Source organism: Rhinopithecus bieti, unplaced genomic scaffold, assembly GCF_001698545.2.
Source record: "Rhinopithecus bieti isolate Rb0 unplaced genomic scaffold, ASM169854v2 scaffold_2888, whole genome shotgun sequence".
Lineage (NCBI taxonomy): Eukaryota > Metazoa > Chordata > Mammalia > Primates > Cercopithecidae > Rhinopithecus > Rhinopithecus bieti.
In genome coordinates, this window is record NW_016804209.1 from 2,018,724 (window position 1) to 2,029,358 (window position 10,635).

The 10,635-nt window shown below is 40.4% G+C and overlaps 1 protein-coding gene across 2 annotated transcripts in view; it reads right to left on the reverse strand.

Moving 5' to 3' along the window:
- The window catches only part of MTMR7 (myotubularin related protein 7), a 117,148-nt gene extending 106,990 nt beyond the window's left edge, over positions 1-10,158 (reverse strand). Inside the window, exon 1 of one of the 2 annotated variants that reach the window (XM_017867203.1) lies at positions 9,588-10,158. In XM_017867203.1, the coding sequence (XP_017722692.1) occupies positions 9,588-9,611 (24 nt within the window). In that variant the 5' untranslated portion in view covers positions 9,612-10,158. The remainder of the gene's footprint in view (positions 1-9,587) is intronic. The other variant, XM_017867205.1, reaches the window with a different exon arrangement.
- Positions 10,159-10,635: the final 477 nt, after the last annotated feature.

The following is a 10,635-nucleotide window of genomic DNA, read 5'->3' on the forward strand; positions in this document are numbered from 1 at the left end:
GCATTGGCGTTTTGATAGGGATTGTATTGAATTTGTAGACTGCTTTGGGTAGTATGCACATTTTAACAATATTTATTCTTCCAATCCATGAATAGGGAATATCTTTCCATTTTTGTGTGTCCTCTTCAATTTCTTTCATCAGTGTTTTATAGTTTGCCTTTTAGAGATCTTTTACTTCTTAGGTTAAATTGTTTCCTAGGTATTTTATATTATTTGTAGCTATTATAAATAGGATTGCTTTCTTGATTTCTTTTTCACATTGTTCACTGTTGGCACACATGAACGCTACTGTTTTTTGTATTTTGATTTCGTATCTTGCAACTTGACAGAATTCTTTGTCAGTTCCAATAGTTTTCTGGTGGAGTCTTTAGGTTTTTCCAAATATAAGATAATATCATCTGCAAACAAGGATAATTTGACTTTTTTCTTTCCAGTTTGGATACTCTCGGTGTAAGGAGACTCACGAAAGAAGTCCAAGCTCCAAATTATATTTAACAGTACCTCTGACAAAAATAAACTGGTGGGGAGCGGCAAAATGGAAAGGGGACCAGGTAAGAGTTGACAGTATTTCAGAACAGGGTGGTAGGAATGGAGGTGGGATAACCTGGATATATTTTGAAAGGAGAGTGCTGAGGATTTACTATTAGAATAGATACGTGAGGACAGAAAAAGAGGAGTGAAGGATAACTCCAAAGTTACTGGCTCCAGCACTGGAAGGGTGGATTACAGAGACTGGAAAGAGTACAAGAGGAGAAAATTGGGTGTGAGGCGAGAGGGAATCAGCTCAGTTTGGGACATACTGAAACTGAGGTACCTATTAGATAAACAAATTATTTTCTTAATAAGATCCAGGTACTATGAATCTTACGGATATTATGGATCTTATCAGTATCATCAGTGCTACTGTTGTATTGCTTTTGTTATAAATAATTGCAAAAAATAAATTCAATCTCAACAGTAAATAAACATAAATTGATGAGAAAGCATACTTCATCTATAATTCTCAAGAATTTTTTAAAGGGTATTCCTCTGCCATACTAACAGACACAATCCTAGAGGAAAACATACAAACATCATCAAAAATCCTTAAAATATATATAGAAACATCATTCTTAGCAAACTATCACAAGAACAGAAAACCAAACACCGCATGTTCTCAATCATAGGTGGGAACTGAACAATGAGATCACTTGGACTCGGGAAGGGGAACATCACGCACTGGGGCCAATTATGCTGAGGGGGGAGGAGGGAGGGAGTGCATTGGGGAGTTATACATGATATAAATGATGAATTGATGGGTGCTGACGAGTTGATGGGTGCAGCACACCAACATGGCATAAGTTTACATATGTAACAAACCTGCATGTTATGCACATGTACCCTAGAACTTAAAATATAATAAAAAAAAAATAAAAATAAAAATAAAAAAGAAATGGAACTAGAAAATATACCTGAGAAATTTAATCTGAGGTAAGAGAGATTTACACAACAATTCAAATACACTGATGTTTATCAGGTTTTTTGTTTTGTTTTGTTTTTTTCTGAGACAGAGTCTTCCTCTCTGGCCCAGGCTGCAGTGTAGTGGCATGATCTCGGCTCAGTGCAACCTCTGCCTCCCAGGTTAAAGTGATTCTCCTGCCTCAGCCTCCCAAGTAGCTAGGATTACAGGCACCTGCCACTACGACTGGCTAATTTTTGTATTTTATATTAGTAGAGACAGGTCTGTATATTAGTAGAGACAGGGTTTCACCATGTTGGCCAGGCTGGCCTTGAACTTCCGACCTCAAACGATCCTCTCGCCTTGGCCTCCCAAAGTGTTGGGATTACAGGCGTGAGCCACGGTGTCCGGCCTATCAGTTATTTATTACAGTGACAATATAGAGATAAATTAAGTACGAAATACTACGGGATTAACAGTCAAGAACTAGGAAGTGTTTGAAATTTTACCCTGCTTACAACCTAACAAGTAGCCTCCCAGTGTTTCATTGCTGGCAGAAGACACAAGACTTCCGGGTCAGAGACAAAGGACATTAGTATTCTGTGCACCAGGAGGGATAAGCTTTATCTTCATATTAACTCTCCATGTTCCTCCTCCCTAGTCTAAGGGGCAATACGGAGCAGTCCATATGGATGCTGCACACAGCAGGGCTCTGCATCCTAGATAAGGAACCTTAGAGACAGAGTTAAGAAATGCCCATCACATAAACAGGATGCAAGTAATCCTTTGTCCCTGAGGATAACATTATCTTTATTACCCTGGACAGCAAATAAATCTGCCCTCTGCTACTAAGGGAGAAGCTATTCCTCTCTTTCAAGGCTGTTCACTCTAAAGTCATCCTTGAAAAGATAGTTCAGAACAAAAGTGCAAAACTGCAAAAGGCCATGGAGAATTGCCTCCAGACACTAAATAATGTATGGTCATCATTACAATGTGGACTATGTGGTTATAAAAAAATTACTTTTCAGAAAGTTTAATAAAATGAGAAAAATATTTTGACATATTAAAAACCAAGCTCTCATTCCCCAAAACTATACACACACACACACACACCCCGCACAGAGAAAATGGACATGATTTTCTTTTAAATTGCACTGCTTTATATATATAAAGAAAAACGCTAATATATACACAGCATTTTTTTCCAGATTTTGAAATTATGCAGAAGTGCTATTTTCTTTCCACTCCTTTGAACTAAATTTCCTGTAATGTATGACTTTTATAATCAGAAAAAGGCTTTCTAGAAAATATACGTAGATATGACACCAAAAGCACAAGTGACAAAAGAAAAAATAAGTTGGACTTCATCAAACTTAAAAACTTTTTGTGCTTCAAGGGACATAAAAACACTGAAAAGAAAACCCACAGAATGGGAGGAAACATTTACAAGTCATATCACTGAGTGAGGATTTGTATCCAGATTACATAATTTTGCAACCCAATAATTTAAGACAAATAACTCAATTAAGAAAGAAACAAAGGAATTGAATAAGCAGTTCTCCAGAAAAGACAGGAAAATGGTTGATAAGCACATGAAAACACGCTCAATATCATTAGTCATTAGAAAAACGCAAATCAAAACCAGGACGAGATACCACTTCACACCCACCCGAATGGCTAAAATAAAAAACAATGACAAGAGCTGGTGATGACATGGAAAAACTGGAACGCTTACACATTATTCTCGGAGTTCTGAAATGGTGCAGCCACTTCAGAAAATAATTTGGCAGTGCCTTAAAATGACAAGCACAAAGTTGCTATACGATTCAGCAATTCTGTTCTTAGAGAAATGCAATTCTATCCAAGAGAAATACAAACATATGTCCACACAAAAACTTATCACCGAAGTTCACAGCAGCATTATTCATAATTGCCAAAAAATGGTTACACAAATCTCCCTCAACTGATAAATGTATAAACAAAATGCAGTATTGGCCACAGAACAGATCAAACGAAATGAAGTACTGGTACATGCTACAACTGAGACAAACCTTAAAAACGTTAAGTGAAAATAAGAGGTCACAAAAGGCCACATATTATATGATTAAATTTAAAATGTCCAGAAAAACAAGCATATATAGAGACAGAATGTATATTTAGTGGTTACCTTGGGTGGGGAGAGGGAGAAATGGAGACTGATTGCTAATGGGGATAGGGTTTCTTTTTGGAGTAATGAAAATGTTCTGAAATTAGATAATGATGACAGTGATACAACTCTGTGAATATACAAAAAAATCACAGAATTGCATACTGTGATTAGAAAGGTAAATTTTATGCTACGTAAATTATATTATACTTCAATAAAGCTATTGAAATACATGCACTATACACACACACTAAATCACCCATTATTAAAATGGGGAAAATATAGATAATTCAAAAAGTAACAAAACGGTCAGTAAACATATTTTTGGAAAAGCTTCAACCTCACTAGTGAAAAAAACAATACACTAAAAGATTGAAGTGCTATTCTCCCCTTTAAATTAGCAAAAAAAACCTTAAATAATAAAGCAATGGTATAGTAAGAAAGACAGTCTATATTCTATTACTGAAAGTGTTAAATGACATAACATTTTTGGAAAGTCATTTCATAATATATACCTACTATAAAACCGTTCATTTTATGTGACACAGTAATTCCATCAGGGTTCTATTCTAGGGAAGAAATCACATGCAGATAACAATGTGATGTTCATCATGACAGTATTACAATAGCCTTAAAATGGGGAAATGGTAAATATGATGAAATTTCCATAAGATTAAAAAAACAAGCCCCATATAATCTTCTAAAAGTAAGTTTTGAACACTGCAATATGGTAGGTTTAAAGAAGCAAACTGTAAAATTGAACTGGGTGATACTTAATTTCCAAGCAAACAATGTTTAGTGTATGCAAAGAAAAAAAACACCAGAAGAAAATGTACCCAAATATTAACAGCGGTTAATTTCTACATGCAGTCCATATTACTTTTATAACCAGAAAATTATTATTTGCTAAAGGAAGAGAAAAGAAGAGATAACCCTTGGAGGTGATGGTATACTGACAGTGAATGATCAAGAAAAAGCAAACCTCATGGACCTACTGATGTCCCTCCATCACAGACAGAACTTGAAAATGAGATCACTATTTTCCCATGGTGAATACAGCATTGTATAATTGTAAGTCAGTGAGTTCAACATTAATTCTGGCAGGGTTCTAAAATGAGTTATTTAATGGAACTTTGTATGAACCTAAAAAGTGGAAACCATCCATCAGCAAGAACATCATGGATTCACCGTCATCATTTCAGAAGACTTCCTTTCTTTCTTGGATGAGCTCTTTGGTGACGAGATGAAGGACAAACTTATCAACTGCTAGATGACATCAAACTGAGAGAACTAGTGAATCTGCTATCAGGATCAAGATTCTGAGAGATGGGGGCAAGTGGCTTAAGAAGTCACTTCTGCTCTTGGATAAGATAATGAATGAGGTAATAGAAAGCAAGTTGATTAAACAGTGGATGGTACCAAACTGACAGGAACAGGAGATGTGTATCAGCATCCAAAAAAGACTAAGAGACAAGCAAAAGTCTAAATTCAATGAGATAATATTCAACACAGATAAGTATAAGATATTATCATCAAGTCTAACTACTAATGGGTAAATCAATGGACATCATCAGTTTAAGTACTAATGGGCTAACTACTAATAGATTTCTTTTGGGGGGGATGACAGTGTTCTAGAAGTAGACGGTGGTGATGGTTGCACAATATGTAAATATACTAAAATCACTGAATTGTGCACTTTAATAAAAATTGTGAATTTTGCATTTGAATTTTATCTCATTAAAATATATATAACTGCAAAATATGTTTCATATATATCTCACATGTCAGATACACTGACATCCACAAATATTTAACACTAATACTATAAGATTCACGATAATGTCAAGTAGAATGTATACAACTGTACAATGCACAAGAGGGCTGGATCAATAAAGCAAATTCTTAAAAATAAAGTAATGAGGCTGGGCACCGTAGCTCACACCTGTAATCCCAACACTTTGGGAGGCCGAGGCAAGCGGATCACCTGAGGTCAGGAGTTCAAGACCAGTCTGACCAACATAGTGAAATCCCCGTCTCTACTAACAATATAAAAATTACCTGGGTGTAGTGGCACGTGCCTGTAGTCCCAGCTACTCGGGAGGCTGAGGTAGGAGAATCACTTGAACCCAGGAGGTGGAGGTTTCAGTGAGCCAAAATCACACCACTGCACTCCAGCCTGGGCAACACAGCAAGACTCCGTCTCAAAAACAAACAAACAAACAAAAAGTAATGAATTAATTATGCATTCTTCACAAATTCAATTAATTTATTTACTGCATGCTTAGTTGGTCCCAAGCACTGTGTTACGTGGTACAGCTACAAAGGGTGAACAAGATATAATCCCTACCATCACAGGACTTCCATCAAGCAGGGGAGGTTGACATTAAATGAACATAACTCAAACAAATGTAACAATTGTAATGAGGAACCTAAGGGGAAAACACAAGGTCTTATGATAAAACACAACAGGCAGATCTGACTTACATGGGGAGCTGGACAATAGCCTGAGAAATCACAATTTGAAACCAGAAAGATGACGTGTTTAGCCAGGTGAAGAGTGAGAACTAATGTCCCCCCAGATGCAACAGCAGTACAGAAGTCCTGAGGCGGGAAAGAATTGGTCCCACTGGAGAACCCTGTGAAGACAAGCTGTGGTCAGAGGGTTGTGGATGAGAAGAAGATTGTCACAAAACGAGGCTGGAGAAGTAGGAAAGACTCAGTCTACACAGGGCATTACAAGCCATTCTGGGGATTCTCACTTTATATCCTGGGTTAAAAGGGAAGCCACCCAGGAATTTTAGAAGGGAAGTAGCATGATCAACGTGAGACATAAAAGCATCATCCAGGCCCCTCTCTGAGAAACGGATTAGAGAAGAGCAAAAAAAATAAATCAGGAGATCAGTCAGCATCAGACTAGGGGGTAGGTGTAGAAAGGAAGAGAAGACATTTGCAAGGTCTGTTTTGGAGGTTATCACGTATTCTATTTCATAATTCAAATTTACACATGTGGGAAAAACGCCTTCCAGAAAGATCAAAGCATATAAAGTAGAGATCACTTACCAGGTCCTGGAAACGTTTGCCTCAATCTAGTACCAAACTGAATCCTACAAACACTTCAAGCTACTTCCAGGAGCCCTGAAGACTTTTCATCTAATCAAGCAGTACTTGAACCCAAATTATGCCCAAGCTTCCAGCAAGTTTTCAGAATGGTAAAGAAAGCCAGATAGTGAAGTAGAAACCTAGAAGTTCATTGGGATGAGTACAGGTAATACTTGGGTGTCCCCCGTTTAACCCAACTGCAAACCAGCTTGTCCTTGGAACTTTTTTTTCCCTCTAAAGGAACCATTCTGGAAGAGTCACTCTGCTTAGCATATGCTCTGTTAAAGCTTCAGTTAAACACACATGCACCCCCGGAAAGAAATATGTGCAAAGCATTCCAGATTATGCACGTGCATCTGTCTTCTTAAACTGCACTCCAGAGACTCAAGCAGAACACAGAGATTGTCATGGATATTACATAGTCTACAGCGAGTGAATGACTTCCATTGTAACAGAAAAGCAACTGTACATTATACACGCATACAATTCTTTTCCTCTTAAAACTCTACCTACCCACATGGTAAATATTGTTTTAAACCCACAATGGGCCAGATAATCAAACTTTGTATATACTCCTTGCACACCCAAGACATGAAACCACGAAATCAAAGGAAATTTGTGTATAGTTTCACCAGGTATGCTGGAAGCAAATAATAAAGACGGATATGACCAGTAACAACTATGTATTTAACTCCGCATGCTCTGTAAGCAATCTTGTTCTCTTTTTCTTTTAGACTGTGAAAATTAATATTGCTCTTAAAAATATAAAACAAAAGAAGGATGCTTTTAACCTCAAGGAATCATTTCTCTTTGACCACTGTTATTCTTTTCAGCTTCTTTAGGGTTGTAATTATTTATTACAATATATATTTATACAACTACATGACCACTGTTGAAAATGTTCCTAGTCCTTCTTAAGTCCTTCCATGTTAAGAGGGCTCTTCTAAGAAGGCTTCCCTTGACCTTGAGGGCAAAGTTGATCCTCTATTCAGTCTCCCTCTCTAGCCACCACACCTTGCACATGTCTCTATCACACACCGACATATTTACAACTGCCTCCTCTTCCAGACTGTGAGTTCCTGGATGCTCCCGCACTTAATACAGAGCCTGGCACATGAAAGGCTGTAAATGCTTGTGGAATAAAATAAATGAATAAATGAATCTGATTCATCCGACCTCTGTAATTTCTTTTTTTTTTTCCACCGGTATTATCCCAAATGTTAATGACCCACCCAATTCAATAACACTTCAGACAATTTTCCATTTTCCCCCAATTTCTTCCCACTTCCAGATAAATAAAGATTTCTGACTTGGAGTACTGCACTGCTTAGAGGGTATCTATAAATGCCAATTTTAAGAGTAAGAACACTGCTTGAGACTCAGGTTTACATGTGACTTTGTACCAGGTGTCTTTGTATATAGAACAGAAATGGTCTTGACTCCCCCATATTCATATTCTATAACAAAGTGGCATCCACTGCCGTATCACCCTATCATTCTTGCTATCGACATCCACATCAGATATCACTTTTTACAAAGGGCCCCCTTCATTATGGAAGGAGGAAGAATGCCCTTGGCAAGGGCAGAGTCCATGAGTTAAATTCATCCGTCTGGAATAAATTATTTAGTATCACTTAAACTCTGAAAGCTTTGAGTCACCTATCCTGTGGTTTATAGCACTGTCTTCTAAGTTTACAATTTCCTGATTATGAAGCGACAATTTAATTCCCTAGCGCAAAATCAATACAGTTAAAATTTACTGTCGGAACTGACATTCTCCAGCAAACTAAAAGATTTCTTCTTCCAATGACAAGAGATCATTTTAATCTGCTTTTACAAAAAGGTACTCAGGAACTAGTCCAAAATCTTGGAATGAATTCTTGCTGGACATAAAGCAAATGACTCCACCCCTCTTAAATGTGCGGGATCCCTGGAGCCACCTGAGCTATGGCCACTGTGACCTAGCTTTGACCTGTCAGGGGCCTACATTTTGAATGGAAGTTCATCCTGCAAAAACGCAAGGAGCTGTGGTGGTAGTAACAACAGACAGCCAATAGGGTTTTTAAACATATTCTTTCACTCGTTTAGGGTTTTTATCAGGCAGTAACGTCGATCATCATTTTCGTTCTAAATTAGATTATCAGTACAACTGAGTAGGAAGATTTGGTACAGCGGTCAACGATTCCAATGTTAATTTACTGGAGTGATCAGGGACCATTTGCTTCTGTTGATTAGCAAAAGCTGGTGTTGTTTAAAACACACAAGTGCGTGACGAATCCATAAGCTGCATCCTTTTCTCTACCGAACAAAACAGACTGGAAAAGGCAAGAACACACCATCATTCAATCTACAATGAATATTGATCATCCGTTCTGTGTAAGGCCCCTTGCAGCTGCTACGCTGAGGATGGGGATGGGGACTGGGAAGGCCGAGTCGGGTGGGCCTGACACCCTAGATTTAAGAAGCTTCCAACCGCAGGAGCCCATCTGCATTCAGCTCGTTTTTCTTGCACCTGTCACCGAACGGCTTATTTCCCTTTCAACTACTCTGAGGGGCCAACAGCTAAAAGAGAAAGCCTCGTGCCAGGAGAAAGAAGCGATGATCTACACGCAGTTATTAGCAGACAACTGAGGTTCCCTCCCGTCCACCCCTGTGTCCACTGTGCACCCCCAAAACCAAGAGGTCAGGCCCAGCAGCAGCTAACGCTAGGCCTGGGAGGCAGCAACAGAAGAAACGAGCTCGCAGAGACCCCGGGATGCTCAGGCACTGCCTGCTCCTCCCTAGCCCGCGGTCCAGGCTCCGCCGGCGCCCCGCACAGCAGTCGGCCTCCCGCGCGCTCAGCATCCCTCCTCCTCCTCCCCCGTCTCCTCCCGTGCCTCCTCCGCCCGGGCTGGTGCCACCAACCTTGGGCGTGCGGATGTGCTCCATGGCGGGCCCACGTCTGCAGGGTCCCGGGCGGGCGCGGCCTCACGCACCTGCGCGCGTCTGCGGCGCGACAGGAGGGGTGCGGGGAGGGGGCTTCGCGCCCGGGCGTGGGCGGGACGCGGGCTTGGCTCCGCCCCAGGTGCCTCGCGCGCGGCGTGCGGAGCCTGGGCTCCCGCGCGGCCCTAGAGAGCGCTTCTCTGCGCCTGCGCCCACCTGCGCCGCCGCCGCAACGGGCACCTGCCTGGGATTGCCGGGGCGAGGGCTGGTAGCTCTCTTTTAAGAGGGGCAGTCGGCGAAGCACTATAAGGCTACTGTTCCCCAGGACACAAAGAGGGCCTTGTTTTGGGTGTGGCTTCCTGGAAGAGAGATGGGGAGTACACGCTGCTCCACACCGCCCTTAGGCTTCCTTCCAGGGCGTCCCAGGATAGGTAGGATTTCAGGGTGGGGCGGAAAAGGCTGCTACAGACACTCTAGACCCAGGACGGTCTCGTGAGCTCGATGTGTGTGTTTCATCCCAGGCGCGGCCGGCATAGCACTGAGGGTGCGGGTGGAAATAATAGCAGCAGTGTTAGCACCCTGGTAAGTGCGCTACTAAGTCAGGCATCTCACATCCACCTGCGACTTCACTGTTGGAGGCGACACTTTTCCCTTGGCACGGTGTTGGGTGCGCATTTGCCATCTTTAGCTCCAACTGAACTGACAGAGAGAGATACAAAGCATCCATTATGCTGTACTATTTCCCTATTTATGGTATTAACAGTAGTTGGTGCCATTGTTAGTGTTAGGCCACTTGGTAAAAGCCAAAGAGAAGAACACCCTCCAGTTTTTTTTGTTTTGTTTTGTTTTGTTTTGTTTGTTTTTTCTCTTGCAGCCCTAAGAGTCCAATGATCCACCGTAAGTAAAATTTTGTAGAACTCTCCATAGTTCTGTTCATTTTTTTCCTCGCTCTTACTCATCTTTCAGGCTGGATTGTGTGTGTGTGTGTTTTTGTTTGTTTGTTTTTTTTTGTTTTTTTTTTTTTTTTGAC